The 19,567-nt window shown below is 40.9% G+C and overlaps 1 protein-coding gene and 1 long non-coding RNA gene across 2 annotated transcripts in view; one reads left to right on the top strand and one right to left on the bottom strand.

The window, feature by feature from the left end:
* Positions 1-18,038, bottom strand: part of LOC116555333 — a 20,068-nt gene extending 2,030 nt beyond the window's left edge. The window contains exons 1-2 of the long non-coding RNA XR_004270482.1: positions 17,953-18,038; positions 16,542-16,544 (exon numbers count right to left, since the gene is read on the bottom strand). This is a non-coding gene — a long non-coding RNA (uncharacterized LOC116555333). The remainder of the gene's footprint in view (positions 1-16,541; positions 16,545-17,952) is intronic.
* Positions 1-19,567, top strand: part of SF3B3 (splicing factor 3b subunit 3) — a 52,208-nt gene that overhangs the window by 17,511 nt on the left and 15,130 nt on the right. The window contains exons 9-15 of the mRNA XM_032283842.1: positions 3,385-3,550; positions 5,853-5,948; positions 10,236-10,308; positions 17,094-17,245; positions 17,678-17,833; positions 18,578-18,733; positions 19,274-19,417. Of these exons, the coding sequence (XP_032139733.1) occupies positions 3,385-3,550; positions 5,853-5,948; positions 10,236-10,308; positions 17,094-17,245; positions 17,678-17,833; positions 18,578-18,733; positions 19,274-19,417 (943 nt within the window). The remainder of the gene's footprint in view (positions 1-3,384; positions 3,551-5,852; positions 5,949-10,235; positions 10,309-17,093; positions 17,246-17,677; positions 17,834-18,577; positions 18,734-19,273; positions 19,418-19,567) is intronic.

Here is a 19,567-nt window from a genome sequence, read left to right as displayed (position 1 = left end):
AACCCAGGAGACGGGGGTTGGGGTGACCCGGAGACCGCCCATTCACCCCCCGCCTGGGAAAAAAGAGGAAACCCCCGTTAAAAAAAAAAAAAAAAAAAAAAAAGTTGCCAGTAGGAAGGTGTGGCTTCGAAAGGTTTATGGAGCTTTTCACAAGAATGTGTTCTTTAAAAACAAAAATTTGTTTTCTGTTTCCCTTTAGCCTCTTTCTTTTTCTTACCTTCCTTTGTTTTAGTGGCTTCAGTCAGTACCTCTGGGTATCTGCAGAACTATCTTTAGATTCGATGTCTCTTCTGGGCTTTTTGCTGAATATTTAATTAAATAAATATTGAAATACTTAATTACTCCTGGGTGCAGTGACTCATGCCTCTAATCCCAGGACTTTGGAAGGTTGAGGTGGGCGGATCGCCTGAGGTAAGGAGTTTGAGACCAGCCTGGCCAACGTGGTGAAGCCCTTTCTCTACTAAGAATAAAACATTTAGCCCAGTGTGGTGACGGGTGCCTATAATCCCAGCTACTTAGGAGGCTGAGACAGGAGAATCGCATGAACCTCAGAGGCAGAGGTTGCAGTGAGCCGAGATCACGTCATTGTACTCCAGCCTGGGCGACAAGAGCAAGACTCCATCTCAAACAAAATAATAAGTAAATAAATAAAATGAAATACTTACTATTAAAGAGCTGTTCCATAAGCACTTGATTGGTACCTTTCTAGAGTTGAAGCTTATCAGGCCTTACCTGCCCACACATATCAGCAGTCTTCCTATCGTCAGTATTTCTGTTAGTGATTAGTAATAAGCTAGTTATAGCAACTAAAGTGTGAAATCTCAAAAATTTTTTTATTGTCCAACACTTTTAGTGTTGTGCTAAATTCTGTATTTACTTCTGTATCCCTTTTATTGTGATGCCAATCTTGAGCTAGTTCACTAGTTGTCTTATTTCATTGCCTTTCCTGTAAAACTCAGCCTTCTGTAGCATCATCTCATCCAGCAGATAAGACAACCTTGTTGAAATCATTTCCCCATCCCTGTATCGTAATCATAAGAGGCTTTTCATTGTCAAGTGGAAGAATTCTGAATTCCTGCCTCAAATTTAAGACCACCGTCTAAGACTCCAAATTGCTTACATAAGATAAGGTGACATGGTCTTGCCAGTATCTGCTAAAGTGTAGGCAAACCACATTACTATTCTAATGCTCAGTTTCTCCATGATCAAAATGAAATACTGTCTAGGATTCTGGCAAACCACTTTACTAATCTAATGCTCAGTTTCTCCGTAATCAAAATCAAATACTTTCTGGCCATTTCTGCCTTGTCTGTAGCTATTCTCTCATTATTAAATTGTCTTTTACTCCTCACTTTTTTTTCTTTCATTTTTTTTAATAGAGTTAGGGTCTCACTATGTTTCCATGCTGGCCTTGAAGTCCTGGGCTCAAGTGATCCTTTCTCGTCCTCCCAAAGCGCTGGGATTTTAAGCATGAACCACCACACTTACCCTTCTTAGTTTTTTTTTTTTTTTTTTTTTTTTTTTTTCCTGAGATCGACTTACTCTGTCACCCAGGCTGGAGTGCAGTGATCTCAGCTCACTGCAACCTCCACCTCCTAGGTTCAAATGATTCTCCTGTCTCAGCCTCCGGTAGCTTGGACTACAGGCGTGTGCCAACATGGCTGGCTAATTTTTCTGTATTTTTAGTAGAGACGGGGTTTTGTCATGTTGGCCAAGCTGGTCTCAAACTCCTGACCTCAAGTGATCCATCCACCTTGCCTCCCAAAGTGCTGGGATTACAGGCATGCACTACTGCGCCCAGCCAAGACGACTTAGCTTTTTGGTTTTTTTGTTGTTGTTGTTTGTTGGAGACCCAGAATCTCACTCTGTTTTCTGGCCTGCTGGAGTGCACTGGTGTGATCTCAGCTCACTGCATCCTTGACTTCCCAGGCTCAAGTGATCCTTCCATCTCATCCTTCCAAGTATCTGCGACTGTTAGCCAGGTGCATGCCTGGCTAATATTTGTATTTCTTGTAGAGTCTCAAACTTCTGGATTTAAGTAATCCACCTGCCTTGGTCTCCCAAAGTGCTGGGATTACAGACATGAGCCACCACGCCTGGCTGGTATTTGTCCCTTTGTGTCTAGCTCATTTTACTTGGTATAATATTTATAAGATTCATGTTAAAAAAAAAAAAAAGAAAAAGATTCATGTTTTGGTCGGCTGTGTTAGAACTTAATTCGTTTTTATGGCGGAATAATCCATTGTATGTCTATACTGTGTTTTGTTTATCCATTCTATTGTTGATGTGCACTTGGATTGTTTCCACCTTTTCACTCTTGGGAATAGTGCTGTGGTAGATGTTGGTGTGCAAATACCTATTTGAGTCCCCGTTTTAGGAATGGAATTACTGGGTCATGGTAATTCTGTGTTTAACTTTTTGAGGAACCACCAGACTTTGTCATAGCAGCTGCATCATTTTACATTCCCAGCAGCAGTATATGCGGGCTTCAGTTTCTCCACATGCTTGCCAGTTTGTTTTCACATTTGTGATTATGGCCATCCTGCTAGGTGTGCAGTGGTGGCATGAAGTGGTATCTCATCATGATTTGCCTTTCCCTAGTGATGAGTGATATGCAGCATCTTTACATGTGCTTATTGGCCATTTTTGTATCTTTGCTGGAGAAATGTCTATTCAAATCCCATTGCCCATTTTTTAAGAGTTGTCTTTTTGAGTTCTCTGTGTGTTCTGGGCACTAGACCCTGTGAGACATATGATTTGCAAATATTTTCTCTGATTTTGTGGGTCGTCATCTTTCTTCCTTTGATTGATTCACAAAAGTTTTAATTTTTTTTTTTTTTTTTTTGAGACGAGGTCTTGCTCTGTTGTTAAGACTGGATGGAGTGTAGTGGTATGATCTCGGCCCACTGTAACCTTCACCTCCTGGGTTTAAGTGATTCGCCTTCCTCAGCCTCCCTAGTAGCTGGGACTCCAGGCACCTGCCACCACATCTGGCCAATTTTTTTGTATTTTTAGTGGAGACGGGGTTTCACCATGTTGGCCAGGATGGTCTTGATATTCTGACGTCGTGATCCACCCGGCTCGGCCTTCCCAAAGTGCTGTGATAACAGTTGTGAGCCACCGTGCCCTGCCAAGTTTTAAATTTTGATAAAGTCCAGTTTATCTCTATTTTCTTTGTTACTTGTGCCATAAATAAAACACTCACTGCACTTCCCAGATATTCTCCCTGAATTGTTTTGAAACAAATCCTAGTTGCTATATTTAGTGATAACACCTAAAAATAACAGTATCTTAATCGAATTGTTTGTGCTTTATGTTGATATCAAATATTATCTTCAGTAGAGAACTCGTTACCTAAAGTTTCTCTTCTCTGCTTCTTCCCAGTTACTTATATCAAATTGCACATCTTGGAGATGATGATGAAGAACCTGAGTTTTCATCAGCCATGCCTCTGGAAGAAGGAGACACATTCTTTTTTCAGCCAAGACCACTTAAAAACCTTGTGCTGGTTGATGAGTTGGACAGCCTCTCTCCCATTCTGTTTTGCCAGGTTTGTGGGCCTTTTCAGTCCCTTCCACAATGAGTCTAAAGTTAAACTGAGGTCTAGCCTAAGTAGCTTTATTAGCATTTCAATGGACTTGCCAGTGTGTAAAGCAGTTACATGTATAAGTTTGAACACAAAAAAATCATTGATAAATCCTTGGGCTTTTTTTCTCCTTAATGATAAAACTGATGTTTAATGTAAAAATTCAGATCATTTTCCTGTACAGCAAAAGTCTTAACCACAGTCTTCTCACCTATCCACTCCATTGAGCCATATTGCTTATATTAACAGCTTCTTGTGACTACTTCAGGCGTTTTCACTGCATTTAGAATCATGTATATGTTTATGTGTTCTATCTTCTTTTTCTTTTTAAAATAAGTGGATTCATATACTCCAGAGTATTCTGTAGTTGACCTCTTATCATACAACAGTCTGCATGTAGCTGTATTTATTTAATTTTACCACAGTTCCTCTTTAAAATAGTTCTGAGACATTGGGATCAGTTGGTAACAGGAAGTTTTGAATCACATTCTCAAGAAGGAACCTGAAGTGGCTCAGAATGGAGATTGTGTCTCTCATTGCTGGTGCTCAGCTGTAACAGCTAGGAATTTGATCATGCTCTTGCATCCTCAATTGCCAGGGTTTGAGTGACCATTAGGGACCACTCTTTGTGTAGTTAATCAGACTTCTGATGGGAGAGGGGCTTGTTCACTGTGTACTGGGGAAACAAGTCAGCATTCAGACAGGTTTAATTAACCCCATCTGAAATTAATCGCTTTTGTTTTTCCTTTTTGAGAAAGTATTGGTCCTGAGGGCAACAGAAAATAAGTGTGACTAATTTCTAATTTGATTATTAGTGATTTTTCCACCTTCATTGGAATTTTAACAAATAATGTGTGTAAATAGTTTATTCATCAAGAGTAAAATTAGCTGGGTGCGGTGGCGCGTGACTGTAATCCCAGCTACTCAGGAGGCTGAGGCAGGAGAATCACTTGAACCCGGGAGGTGCAAATTGTGATTGTGGTGAGCTGAGATGGCGCCATTGCATTCCTGCCTGGGCAACAAGAGTGAAACTCCGTCTAAAAAAAAAAAAAAGAATAAAATTAATGGGAAGTTAAAGTGTCTATAGTAGGGCTTCTTAACATTTTTTAATGCCATGGATCTTTTTGCTAGCCCCAGGCATCTGGATTCCATCTGAATGATGTTTTACTTTTTACTTTTTTTTTTTTTTTAATTAAAAAATTTTTTTTGAGACAAGACTCTCACTCCGTCACTCAGGCTGGAGGGCAGTGACACAGTTAAATCTCACTGCAGCCTCAGCTCCTGGGCTGAAGTGATTCTCCCACCTCAGCCTCCTCATTAGCTGGGAGTATAGACACAAGCCACCATACCCAGCTGATGAATAATATTTTTAAATGTGTATGAAAATATACTTAGAACCAAGATAACAAAATATTTTTTAGAGTTGTGGAAAATAGATGTCCTTTATTGAGGCCTTATAAATAATAAAGATGATACACTTAAAATGGGTGCATTAATTTTTTAAGAGATTGGTGTGAAGGGTGTATACCCTCTGTACTCACATGCACATCTAAGTTACAGTAGATTCCATTGCTTTGCAGAGAGAGTAAAGAATTTTCGTTTGAACTGTTCAGTTTGTCAGAACTACAATACAGATGATTCACCTCTTTTTACATATTGGTCAACACATAATTACGTTGGAAAGCAGCTGGATGTCTGGGACACTAGAGAAATACATGGCCCTTTCTATTTGTTTTAAGCAGTCAGGTATAGAATGCTTAAAAGTCCAGATGCTGATTAGCTACATCATAGAAGTATCTATAGAGCAGCTGTGTTTGTGTGTAGCCTAAAAGCAGGGGTAATAAATACAATTTTGCAGCAATGATGAGAGTAAAAGATAATTGGTGATATCTACAGACCTAAAAGTGACGTAAATGAATGTTGTTTCTGTTGGTGACAAAGTTTATGGGTACTGATAATGTTGTAGTTACCTCTGTTTTTAATCAGAAGGAAATGTTAAATTTCACTTGAAGGCTGTGGAACACTTCATATCTCTAAATGTGAAAGTTCCTTTGTTAACTTATAAACTGATTTAAGCCTTGGTTGGGAAAACCTGCTGCATCAAACTGTTTTACTTTTTAAAACATTGGGACTTTTCTCTTTATGTCTCGGGGCTGATCGCCAATATATTAGCTTAATACAGTCAAAAATAGTTTGTCTCCTGAGAATGTGAGTTGTGTTTGAAAACAGCACTGGTCGATATTTTTTCATCTTTTTCTCTGTGCAGATAGCTGATCTCGCCAATGAAGATACTCCACAGCTGTATGTGGCCTGTGGCAGGGGACCCCGATCATCTCTGAGAGTCCTGAGGCATGGACTTGAGGTAAGATTGCAGTTTCTAGATAATCCACAGAGTTTGGAGGGAAGCATTGAAAAAGTAGTTGATGGCTTTACTCTGATATTGTCAAAGACATAGTTGCGGTATCTGTGGAAAAGTATGTTCTTTCTCCCTGAATTCCCTGAAGTTTATTCTTTAGACTTTCTATATTTTTTTTTGGAAGTATTTATTGTTTTTTTATTTATTATTATTATTATTTTTTAAGACGGGGTTTCACCATATTGGTCAGGCTGATCTTGAACTCCCGACCTCAGGTCATCTGCCCGCCTTGGCCTCCAAAGTGCTTGGATTACAGGTGTGAGCCACCACGCCCGGCCGGATCTTTAGACTTTCTTTTTGTTCCTGAGACAAGGTCTTGCTGTGTTGCCCAGGCTAGTGTTCAATGGTGTGATCTTGGCTCACTGTAGCCTTGACCTCCTGGGCTGAAGTGATTGTCCTGCCTCAGCCTCCCAAAGTGTTGATTTCTGGTGTGAGCCACTGTGCCCAACCTGTACTTTTGATTTTCTATTTCTTAACTTGTTAGCATGATAGTCCATATGGTCACTAGTCGTGACATGGAGGCTAGGAAATCTATATGCAACATTTCACTCTTTACATCTAGTCTTAGTTAAATCAACTATATCAATGCTATATGTATTTTTGTGTCTTACTAAGTTTATTCCTTATTACTGTATGCTCTTAAATAGCATACTTTTATTTATTTATTTTTGAGGGGGTGGGGGTTTCACTCTCTCAGGCTGGAGTGCAATGGCGCCATCATGGCTCACTGCAGCCTTGACCTTCCTGGGATCAGGTGATCCTCCCACTTCAGCCTCCTGAATAACTGGGGATGACAGGCATGTGCCCCACACAACCAGCTAATTTTTGTATTTTTTTTTTTTTGGTAGAGATAGAGTCTCATCATGTTGGCTGGTCTTGAACTCTTGGGCTTAAGGAATCTGCCTTCCTCAGCCTCCCAAAGTGCTAGGATTACAGCCGTGAGCTACCATACCTGGCCAAGTTGAATATTTTTAGTGTTTCTGTAATATTACACCAAAGTGGATAGATCAGAATTTATTTAGTGAGTCTTTTATTGCTGAACTTTTTAGGGAATTTGGACACCAAAAGTTATCTTCTCAGCCAGGCGTGGTGGCTCAAGCCTGTAAACCCAGCACTTTGGGAGGCTGAGTTGGGCAGATCACCTGGTCAGGAGTTTGAGACTAGCCTGGCCAACACGGTGAAACCCCGTTTCTATCAAAAAGTAATAAATAAAGTTATCTTCTCAAATCCCATATTCTCTTTGTATCATAGTCTTAATGTTAATGCCGTCTAGTGAGGGCCCTGAACTTGAACTTGTTAGGAATAAAAATAAAAAGCTTCCTATAACAGTTTGTTTTGAGAGCTTGAGAATAGCAAACTGTAGCTCTCAAGAGGCCTGCTGCCTGTTTCTGTAAATTTTATTGGAACATGGCCAAGATAATCTGGGGTTTGAATTCTGGCTCTACCACGTAATAGTTATTATTTAGCTTTTGTTTATTCTGTAAAATGGACTTAATGATACCTGCTGTAAAGAATTGTGTGAATTAAATGAGATGATACATATGAAGCACTTAGCTTAATATATGGCATGATGTATTCAATAAATGTTAGCTGTTAGGCCGGGCGTGGTGGCTCATGCCTGTAATCCCAGCACTTTGGGAGGCTGAGGTGAGTGGATCACGAGGTCAGGAGATTGAGACCATCCTGGCCAACATGGTGAAACCCCATCTCAATTAAAAAAAAAAAATAAAGTTAGCTGTAAATACTGCTGTTTCAGGGAATTTTAAAATGTTTTGTCTCTTCCAAAATGTATTTTTCAGCTCACCAAAATTTCAAGGACTCAGACCCAATTTAGAGCCATAGGTCTGTTGTTTTTTTTCTTTTTGAGTGCAGTGGTGAGACCTTGCTTCACTGTGGCCTTGAACGCCTAGTCTCAAGCAAGTAGTTCTCCCACCTTAGCTTCCTGAGTAGCTGGGACTACAGGTGTGCACCACCACACTTGCCTTATTTATTTATTTATTTTTGGTAGAGACAGGGTCTTGCTAGGTTGCCAGGGCTGATCTTGAACTCCTGGGCTCAAGTGATCCTCCCACTTCAGCCTCCCAAAGTGTTGAGATTACAGGCGTGAGCCACGGCGCCTGGCCAAGAGCCATTGGTTTTGATTCGTTAGTTACTTCTCGTTAGATCTTAGTGAGTATATGATGAAAGCTAGCACTTTACACAAAACGCATATGTGTGGCTGGGCGGGTGGATCACCTGAGGTCAGGAGTTTGACACCAGCCTGGCCAACATGGTGAAACTTCATCTCTACTAGCGCTACAAAAATGAGCCAGAAGTGGTGGTGAGTACCTGTAATCAGGAGACTGAGGCAGGAAAATCGCTTAAACTGGGAGGTGGAGGTTGCAGTGAGCTGAGAAAACACTACTGCACTCCAGCCTGGGCGACAGGGTGAGATTGTGTCTCAAAAAAATTTTAAAAATGCATTTGTGCATTAGCAGATGATTTTTACGAAGTGTAAGATATAAAGGACTCAAAAATCATCATTTTTGAGTTTCCTGCTACTTCTCTTCCCACTTCAAATCTGTAGACACACCTTTGTTATATATAAAAATATTTGAGAATTGTTGAATGTTGCATTGTTCCTTTATGCCTATTTGTTATACCATGTTCTCTAACTAAATTATGGTCACAGCTGAGCCAGGGTGACTTGACAGTTTTACATTTGGTATAGAGTATAGCATAATTGACAGCTGAATTTTATTCATGAGGAAGTTCTTAGGTCTTCCTTCTAAATATATCAGTAAACTAGGAAAGGGCTATTCCTCCTTTGAATATACATGAGTTTTTACTATAAGATGTGGATTAGGCCAGGCGCGGTGGCTCAAGCCTGTAATCCCAGCACTTTGGGAGGCCGAGGCGGGTGGATCACGAGGTCAAGAGATCGAGACCATCCTGGTCAACATGGTGAAACCCCGTCTCTACTAAAAATACAAAACATTAGCTGGGCATGGTGGCGCGTGCCTGTAATCCCAGCTACTCAGGAGGCTGAGGCAGGAGAATTGCCTGAACCCAGGAGGCGGAGGTTGCAGTGAGCCGAGATCGCGCCATTGCACTCCAGCCTGGGTAACAAGAGTGAAACTCCGTCTCAAAAAAAAAAAAAAAAAAAAAGATGTGGATTATACACTATATATAAGTGGCTACTTTATTGTGTCTAGATCATTTAGAAACATTTAATAATTTTAATTTTATAATGATTTTACATTTATAGAAAAATTGTAAAGATAGTGCAGAGAGTTTCTATATAACCTACCTCCGGTTTTCTCCTCTAGATCATTTTGAATTTGGCTTAGATGTTTTGTTTACTCTTATGTTTGAGAACCTATAGAACATGTAGAGAATCATTCACTCTGACTTTGAGGAGCATAAAAATCTACTAGGAAAGACAAAACAGCTAGTGCCCTAAGAAGAAGTGGTGACTGATTTCTTCTTTTTGGAGACAACAGTCTTGCTCAGTCCCCCAGGCTGAAATGCAATGGCACAGTCTTGGCTCACTGCAACCTCCGCCTACCAGGTTCAAGCGATTCTTCTGCCTGAGCCTCCTGAGTAGCTGGGATTATAGGTGTCCACCATCATGCCCGGCTAATTTTTCTATTTTTGTAGAGATAGGGTTTTACCATGTTGGCCAGGCTGGTTTTGAACTCCTGACCTCAGGTGATCCACCCGCTTTGACCTCCCAAAGTGCTGGGATTACAGGCGTGAGCCACTGCGTCCAGCTGGTGGTAACTTATTTCTGTGAGTGTTTATAGAAGAGAGGGGTGACTGCCAACCAAGGGGATAAGGGAATAATTTTTCTAAAGGATGTGGCATTTGAATTGGTCCAGGTGGGATTTGGTCTTATGGGAGCTAGGGAAAGAAATGGGATGCCAATTTAGATGGCGTGATTCATTCCCAGTGGATACTGGTGTTCTGAGGACGATCACGGCATGTTGTACCTGAAGGAAAGGGATATGGTTTTGGCTGCAGCAACTGTACCCTCTTAGACATCCTGTGTCTTTTGCTTAAAACTGTCAGGGGGATTGCTGCTGTCTCTAGCCTGTTTGGTTCTTAGGTTCTTCTTTCACTAGGTGGTTTCATTCTTTAAATTCGGCATATATTATGAACCCTGCCTTTGAGACCTTATTTTCTGGTGTAATTGTAAGAAGGTAGCTGAGTTGCATGCTCACTGGATCTGTGGCTTCCCTCCTCTCCTGTCAGGTGTCAGAAATGGCTGTTTCTGAGCTACCCGGTAACCCCAATGCTGTCTGGACAGTGCGTCGACACATTGAAGGTAAGCAGCTCTTTCCCAATAGACAAAATGAGGTTTTGGGTGCCATTGACATAGAAGGCTTAAAAGGCTGCGTTCATAATACTTCTGTATCATTTCCTTTAGCACCATATACCAGAAACTTTTTCTGGCCCAACAGTGTTTTTGAAGCTTTTCTAATCAGGTTGCCTTCACCTACCATTTCTTTTTGTGCAGGTGGGAAAGATGGGGGCATAGGTTGGCTGTCTTATTTTAGTACATAAACATTTCATAGAGCTGTCAAGTGTGATGCTTTTTGACGTTATATTGATAAAGGCACTGGATTCATCTATTTAAGAGGTGTCATGTGAGGGAAAGTTGTGCTTTTTCATTTTTCTTCAACTATGTTCTTTTAAATTGTTTTGAAACCGCAGTGAAATTCAGGGTGGTCTAGGAATTAAGAGATTTGGGAAAGCTTGTTAGTCAGTCTTGCTAGTGCTTGAGGAAAGCAGGTGGAATTGAGTGGAATTGGAATTTTAGCATGAGTAGAAAGGTGGGGACAGGGAAGGAGAAGGGAGTTTGAGTTCCTGGATATAAATGGTCACCGGATCCTAAAACTTTGAAAGTAATAGGAGAATGCCTAGTAGTTAGTGCAGTAGCAGGGAAGTCTTGTGACAGTTGAATTGCAGTCTCCTAGAAAGAAAGCTCAGTCATTTTTCTGTTGATTCACTTTGGAGCTACATTTTTCTCTTGTTCTCTCAGAAATGTGGGATGGATGAGTAAGATCATCCTGGCTGGCAGACAGCTTTTTCAAGAAAACAGCTGTAATTCTGCCTGATATTTAGATCTTCTGCTTGTATGAAACATTTAATGAGTTGGGAAATATGTAGGAGGAAAACAGCTAACTGTTAGTAGAATACTCATTTTTGTGGAATTAGTTTTCATTGTAGGCATTTGAATCATATCCGAGTTGAGTAGAAAGGGAAAAATGTGAATAAGAAATTGGTAGGCTTATGAGCTGAAAAGATAATTATTAGGCACCTGGTTTTGTGTGTAATATCTGCAGAAAGTAGTTGGTCCTTGTTGGTGTTTAACTTTTTAAATAAACTTTTTATTTTAAGACAGATTTAGGGCTGGGTGCGGTGGCCTCACGCCTCTAATCCTGGCATATTGGGAGGCCGAGATAGGCAGATCACCTGAAGTCAGGAGTTTGAGACCAGCCTGGCCAACATGGTGAAACCCTGTCTCTACTAAAAATACAAAAATTAGCTGGGTGTGGTGGCGCATGCCTGTAATCCCAGCTACTTGGGAGGCTGAGGGAGGAGAATCACTTGAACCTGGGAGGTGGAAGTTGCAGTGAGCTGAGATCGCACCACTGCAGTCCAGCCTGGGTAACCGAGAAAGACTCTGTCTCAGAAAAATAAAAATAAAATGGATTTAGGTTTACAGAAAAGTTAACCCTCACTGTTTATGAAGAATACAGGAAGTTATTGGGGTTGACTGTCTCAAGACATAGTCTAGGTAGTGGGGACAGAAATCCTGTCTCCTGAATCTCAGTCCAGTGTCCATTTTGATTAACTGCAGTGAGAGTCTGTGGGTCTTGCTGGTTTCTTTCAGGATAAGTTTAGTTGGTTGAGTGCCCACCATGTATTCAGAGTGACTAAGATAGCGTCTTTGCCTCAGAACTCTTGCCATCTAAAAAAGAAGACAAGCATACAAAACTGTTGTGTGTTGTGATGTGGTGAAAGGCATGGGTACATTGCCAGGAGGGGTTAAAGGAGGGGGCTTGTGTTTGAAGGTCAGGACAGGTTCTTAAGAGGGACAGCATTTGCTAACTCGGTGACAGGCAGTTTGTTGCATGATGGAACTTGTAGTTGAAAGTTTTTCTCCTTTATTAAATGTCAGAAGTCTCGGAAAGGACTATATCCTGCTAAATTTTACTCTTTCGGTACTGTAATTTGGGAGTCACCCATAAATATTGGTCGGGTTCTCTTGGTTCACTCAGTTTCCAGATACCCCAAGTTACTATCGAGTGAACATTCCTTCTGTCCGCACATGCTGCAGTCTTCCAGGCAAATACTAACCTTGGCTGGTACTTGGTGATACACACTACCAATACCAAGCCTTTTTTTCTCTTCCACAGGTGGCTGGTGAAGGTGCTGATCACCACAGGTGTGTACCTACTGCTAGGGTTGACTATGGGGTCTTACAGTTTACCCAGGGAGAGGGACCTGCACAATATATTGAGGCTGCCCTGATGGTGTCTGTCAGAGGGTAACTTTGCAGTTGGATGTCACTGGGCATAATAGTGCTATACACTGTCTGCCTGTGATGAGATGGTCTGAGGCAGGAATCTGCCTCTCTACTTTCTCCCACAGAATTTGTCAAATATGGTTAATTTGTCTTTTACTAAGCTAAAAAGAGTCTCTAGCTAGAGAACTTTAGCTTCATACTCTCTTGGAGTTGTACGTTCCAGGTATCCTGACTGAAAGATCAGGACCTGGAGAAAGCTTTTGAGTATATTCAGAAAGCTGAAGCAAGATAAGTGTCAGGTAACCTTGTCTATGAAGTGAGAGTGAGTTAGTGGAGGCTTCAGTTGTTTGGATAGCCGCTCACTTTACCTTTTGTTGGAGTGAGCTGCTGGTTGAGCCTTAAATTCTAAGGCAAGGGAAGTAGAAGAGAAAAACATTCCCTCTCCTGGGGTCCTAAGCAGTGTTCAGACAGATGGGGGGAGCCCTGTTGAACTGAGACCTAAAGATGCATTGTCATACCCTGATAGATTCTTCACTGAGGTATGAACTATTGTAGTTTCACGTGAGACTTGCATCTTTTAGAAAAGGGCAGTGTGGATGGTACAGTTCCTAGTCATTTACCTTCACTAAAGCTTGACTTTGTTCTAAACTCCAACATTTTTTTTTAAAATAATTTTTTGGGCTGGGTGCAGTGGCTCATGCCTGTAATCCCAGCACTTTAGGAGGCTGAGGTGGGCGAATCACCTGAGGTGGAGTCCAGCCTCACCAACATGGAAAAGCCCTGTCTCTACTAAAAATACAAAATTAGCTGGGCCTGGTGGCTCATGCCTGTAATACTCAGCTACTTGGGAGGCTGAGGCAGGAGAATTGCTTGAACCCGGGAAGTAGAGGTTGTGGTTAGCCGAAATCACGCCATTGCACTCCAGCCGGAGCAACAAGAGCAGAACTCCATCTCAATAAATAAATAAATAAAAATAATAATTGTAATTTTTTGTGGAGTTGGGGTCTTGTTATGTTACCCAAGGTGGTCTTGAACTTCGGAGCTCAAATGATCCTGCCTCGTCAACCACCCAAAGTGCTTGAACCACCATGCCTGGCTTGAACTCCAACTTTTAATCTGTATTTACTCTAGTACATAAGAGTTAATCTGCTGCAACTCTTCCTCACTGTAGAAGGAAGGGGTAGAAGTTACAATGTGTTTGGTGTTCTCAGGACAGTGTTTATTTTGAGGAAATCTGTGATTTAAAGCAGCTTTGAGACGTCATTGACTCACGTCTTGAATTGTCTAGCAAAAGTATGATCCTATTTAAGTCCACTGAGCATTTATTTTCTTTTATGTCTGAGTAATCTGGAGTCTTGGTCAAAGGAAAGGTACCCTTCCTCCCTTCCTTTCCCCATTCTCTCCCATGAAAGTCAAAGGTTATATGATCTGTCTTCTGGAAGGCGCCCTTTTCCCCTTGGTGAAGTTCCGAGACCAGAAATCCTGGCCAGTTACAGCCTTTGGTTGCTTGGCTTTAATTTGCTTTGACAGTTTTTAAGATTATTAGGTTTCAGTAATGGGAACACATGAAATGGTACTGTATTCATATACAGGTATTGATCAACTTACGACCTATGCAACTTACGACCATTCGACTTTACGACCACAGTCGCTAGCCACGACTGCTCCGCGTCTGGCAGCGCAAATGTTGCCCAGCTGGGCGTACGACAGTGCGGGACAATAAACATATATGCTATATCATATCATTATTAGTCATTTTCTTGCCTTTCTTACTAAAATGTGAGTGGTTTATATCCCTATATCTTTAACAATATTAGAACATACTAAGTTTAAATTATATTTGAACAAGATATCCAGATGACATCTTTTATGATGAATGCTACATATTTGTATCCCATGGAAAGTCACATAAAATTGTGATGATTTACTTTTCTATATACAATGATAATAAATAAATACCTGGCAACTAGTCCTTTTTAACCCTAAGACTTAACATAGTTCATACTCTTCTGCTTTTCAAAACTCATCATGTGCCGTGGTTTTTCACTTCAAACCATAGACCACCGTGGTTCAGTGATCTGTGAATATTCCACAGTTTTACACAAGGCTGCGCCTTTACCACAAGTTAAGGTAACTTTTTAAAAATGAGATTTGACAAGAATGCTTTCATAATAAGCATTCAGGTCAACCTTTACTACTGGTAATGCAGTGTTTTACTTAAACCTGACGAATGTAAAAATAAGAAACAAAATGGTGTAGAGTTGATACAAATGGCATAAAATGAACAAAGAAAATTATGATATATAACAATAATGAAAGAAAATTATGATAAATATGACTTAAAGATTTTTATAACATCATTTCACAGTACTGTACATATAGCCTACTCAACTTACGACCAAATTGTGTTACGACCGGCGGAACCAATCGTGGTCGTAAGTCGAGCACTAGCTGTAATGTTAAAATTAAGCAACTTCTGTTATTTTTACACAACAGAAATTTCCAGTGCAAAAACTGAGAGTTGGAGTAAAGGTTCCAAGCTTGGTGTTATATAGAGATGGATTTTAGTTTTGTTGTAAGCTATTGAGACATCCATTTCAGAGACAACCATGTCCTTACTCATGATAGTGAATAGTGCTTAATTTTACAAAATCATCTTGTAAGACGTCCTCAAAGCATTTGATATGTAATGACAGTTATAGCAAAATGATGAAAAACCAAGTATCTTCATGTCCAGTATTATTCCTTATGATTTGGAAATTGAACCTTTACTCTGTGGATTCCTGGTCTAACCATTAGAGCATGCCCATTAGGAAAGATCTTTGAGCCTTGTTTTACGGCCACCACGGTAAATACATATAATATGTAATATTAACTGAAACAAAAGTTTCACAAAACAGTAATTATCTTACTATATATGAAGCATCATCATAAATTACATTTATTTCTGTTATGAAGTGCCTATTGTGCAACCCATTAAATTGATTTTATGTCCTGCCAATAGGGCAGAACACTACTGTAGGCCATGCCAATGATACATCTTGTTGTTTCTTTGTTTGCTTTGAGACAGTCTCATTCTGTCACCCAGGCTGGGGTGCAGTGGCACAATCTTGGCTCACTGCAACCTCCGCCTCCTAGGTACAGGTGATTGTCCTGTCTCAGCCTCCTGAATAGTTGGAATTATAGGTGCCTGCCACCATACCCAGCTAATTTTTCTGTTTTATTTTATTTATTTTTTTAGTAGAGACAGGCTGTCACCATGTTGGCCAGGCTGGTTTCGAACTCCTGGCTTCAAGTGATCCCCCCATCTTGGCCTCCCAAAGTGCTGGGATTATAGGCATGAGCCACCATGCCCAGTCGAATGATCGGTCTTCACTTGACCCTTGCTTCTTTAAAGAATGCTGATTCTGCATTCTGCAGAGCTGATCTAGTAATCTTAGTTCAGCTGAACCTCATTTGAAGTCATCAGAACCAAAAGTATGCTCTTCGTGTGGGTGAATAGACCAGCCTCTGGCATTGAGGTCTTGACAAGTGCTTAGGCAGACAGGGTCCTGTAGCTGCTACTACTAGGAGTGAGGCATACACTAAATTTTGGTACCTTTTCTTGTTCTGTTCCTTTTTTATCTGATTTCTGGGCAAGGGGGTGTTGATAGAAAAATTCAAATGTAAAGTAGGAAAATATCAACTCTTTTAAAAAATTAGCATGCCTTTACTCAACATTTATCAAGCTGTATGCCATACGTTGTACTGGATGGGGACATTTGCAGAAGCTGTTTTATGTTGTAGGGTAAGATATATGGGAAATAGAGTGACCTGCAGAAGAAATTTTGAGGGTTTCTGATATATACCTCAAGTCCTCTGACTTCCTTGAAAAACTCATTAGTGTTTGTTTATTCAACTACATTTCATTAGAAAAAGCAAATTCTAATAGGATTGCTCAACACCACAGGATTGTTTTATTTTTAAGTAGTGAAAAACCAGAGAGGTCAGAGGTGTCAAGGTATAACAATATAAACAAACCTCACCCCCTGCCCCCTTTTCCTGGTTATCTAGTTTTCTTAAGTTGTTCCCATTGGGACTAGGAGTCTGAGTTTCCAATCCTAGAATGACTTAGTCTCACAGAGGCTTAAATAATCTCTCTTTTATTCATTAGAGCTTGTGTTCATTCCGACATAAGCTGCTTTTGGAAGAAGTTAGGGGTCTTTCCTAGTTAAAAGGGGTATCCCTTAGGAAGGGATAGTGGATTGACAACTGGCACAAATAAATGAAGCTCTAGCTCAGTATGTTCTTGCATCAATACTGTATTTAAAATGTCCTCATGCCTCCAATTCCTTTGCTTTGTCCTCGCTTCTCTAACAGATGTCTCAAGAAAATATTGAGGAAGGAGTGTGTATCTGTAGGCTCTTATGACTTCCATTTTTCTTTTGGCTCATCCTCTGCTCTGTGCGTGTGTATGTGTGTAATAACTACACATAGAAGTACCTTGGAAGGTTTCTGAAGAGAACTCTTAGTGTTTCATTTGACTTTGTAGTTCTAATGAGTTCTTATCTAACCAACTCCATTCTTTTCTTTTTCAGATGAGTTTGATGCCTACATCATTGTGTCTTTCGTGAATGCCACCCTGGTGTTGTCCATTGGAGAGACTGTAGAAGAAGTGACTGACTCTGGGTTCTTGGGGACCACCCCCACCTTGTCCTGCTCCTTGTTAGGAGATGATGCCTTGGTGCAGGTGAGGGTTCTCAGAGCTTACCTACTCGGCTTGCTTTGTTCTTTCTTGGCCTTTGTTGGGGTGTAGGCTGCTGTGTTCATGTCTCTATTCACCCTCACCTTCCAATAGGCCTTAGGGAGGGAACATAAGAGTTTGGCACATAATATCCCCCCTGTATTTGCCTTTTTTTTTTTGTTGCTATCCTCATCTCTAGTAAATATAAGTGTTTTGTTAATGAGCTTTGAACTTCTTCAAGTGGACATTGCAAAACATTATTTAAAAGTTGACCTTGCCTGGGGCCTACTAAATAACTCTTTTGTCATTGACTCCGCTGGTGCCTCAAATGCAATGCCCCCAGGTCTGATTGTAGTGAGAGATCTGATAGTTGTGAGGGTCATTCTGAGTGATGAGCCAAATTATTAAAGTCAAGTTTCTTTCTGTTACTGACTCTAGGTCTATCCAGATGGCATTCGGCACATACGAGCAGACAAGAGAGTCAATGAGTGGAAGACCCCTGGAAAGAAAACAATTGTGAAGTGTGCAGTGAACCAGCGACAAGTGGTGATTGCCCTGACAGGAGGAGAGCTGGTCTATTTCGAGATGGATCCCGTATGTTATTTTATCATTGCTCAGTGTAGGGTCCAGAGGGAAAGATGGGCATTGTAGTCTAGGCATTTAGATGACAGTTAAAGAGAGTTAAGTGTCCACAAAGCAGTTTGGCCCTTCACAGAGGTGGGGAAAAGGGTAAGTTGATGCCTAATTCTAGGTGGAGTTATGAAATCCTCTTTTAGCAATTAAACACTTGCTCTTCCTGCATTTCACTCTCTACTTTTCCAACAAATATTTGGCATAGATTTAGTTTCTGCAGTCTGAATCCATTTCTGAAAACTTCTGTATGGAAGGATATTCAGTTCACTTAATTATCTTGCTCTCAGGAGTTTTCTAGTGTGGCAAAATTTGTAGCCCAACTGTACCTTTGGTTGAGATTTCCTTGTCGTTAACTGTATTTGCCCCTCACCCAGAGTATTCACATAAACAGTTTTATATATCTCCATTTCCTGAGAGCAAAGGTGGCTTAGGAAATTTGTGACACATTGACCTTCTCAAAGGTCTTTTCATTCTCTGATTGGTAGAGATACTCATTTTGCTTGCAGTGAGCCTGTTAAATTCTGTCTTGGGAACTCAGGAAACTCAGGAAAATTCTTGTCATTGACTATAGTGAGAGGAGTTGGGGGAAGCAGAACAAAATATAACAGCTCTCCTTCATTCTCTAGGTCCAGGGTTTTGGGTGAATTGGAGCATGTAGACTCACCCCTTTGTAGTTTTGACCTCACTCTGTTTTTCCTCCTGTAGTCAGGACAGCTCAATGAGTACACAGAACGGAAGGAGATGTCAGCAGATGTGGTGTGCATGAGTCTTGCCAATGTACCCCCTGGAGAGCAGCGGTCTCGCTTCCTGGCTGTGGGGCTTGTGGACAATACTGTCAGAATCATCTCCCTGGACCCCTCAGTGAGTGACACTCTCAGCTTCAAGGATCATCTGGTTGGAACCTGACCATCTGGCCCACTCCTGATGTCCATTGTCCATCTCTGAGATCATCTGGGTTAGACCCCAAAATCTGAACCTGCTGCTTTTCTTGTGTTGCAGTGTGTTTCAGGAGTCTCCTGCTGGGTGCTGTGGTTTAAGGATATGATCCCTGAGACTACAGAAATGTTTCTTTGGCTTAAGCTTCAATTCCCTTTTTTTAGTTAAAAACCAAGACTGCTTAAATTTGACTTGCTCCAGGACCCTAGATGACTTTGTGGGAGGTGTGCCTTGCTTTATTACCTTTACCATTATCTCCTTTGACAACAGGAGAAAAGCATGATCTTCCTGAAGCTTATTCTGAGATTTGGTGTAACTAATAACTCAATATTCTCTTAAAACTCACTCCCAGGGTTTTTTCTGTGTATAGTCTAATTCTAGAATTAGATTTCCCTAGGTATGTTTTTTTCCTCCCAATATTGTTGTTTTCTGTGTTTTTATGATTTCTCTCTCTCTCTCTCTCAGGACTGTTTGCAGCCTTTAAGCATGCAGGCTCTCCCAGCCCAGCCTGAGTCCTTGTGTATCGTGGAAATGGGTGGGACTGAGAAGCAGGATGAACTGGGTGAGAGGGGCTCGATTGGCTTCCTATACCTGAATATTGGGCTACAGGTAAGAGATCCAGAGGCCCACGCTGTGGACATCAGGCTTTCTGTAGGTTTCATGCACTCCTTTTTTTGATAACAGGCATTTTCTGTCTCCATGGTTTCAGATCCTTGCCTTATGAAAAGTAAACAGTGTCACTCTGGGTTCTGTTGTCTC

The sequence above is a fragment of the Sapajus apella genome, unplaced genomic scaffold, assembly GCF_009761245.1.
Source record: "Sapajus apella isolate SASKATOON/1434 unplaced genomic scaffold, GSC_monkey_1.0 scaffold15, whole genome shotgun sequence".
Lineage (NCBI taxonomy): Eukaryota > Metazoa > Chordata > Mammalia > Primates > Cebidae > Sapajus > Sapajus apella.
The sequence above is the reverse complement of the archived record's forward strand: the minus strand, read 5'-3'. Positions and strand labels throughout refer to the sequence as shown.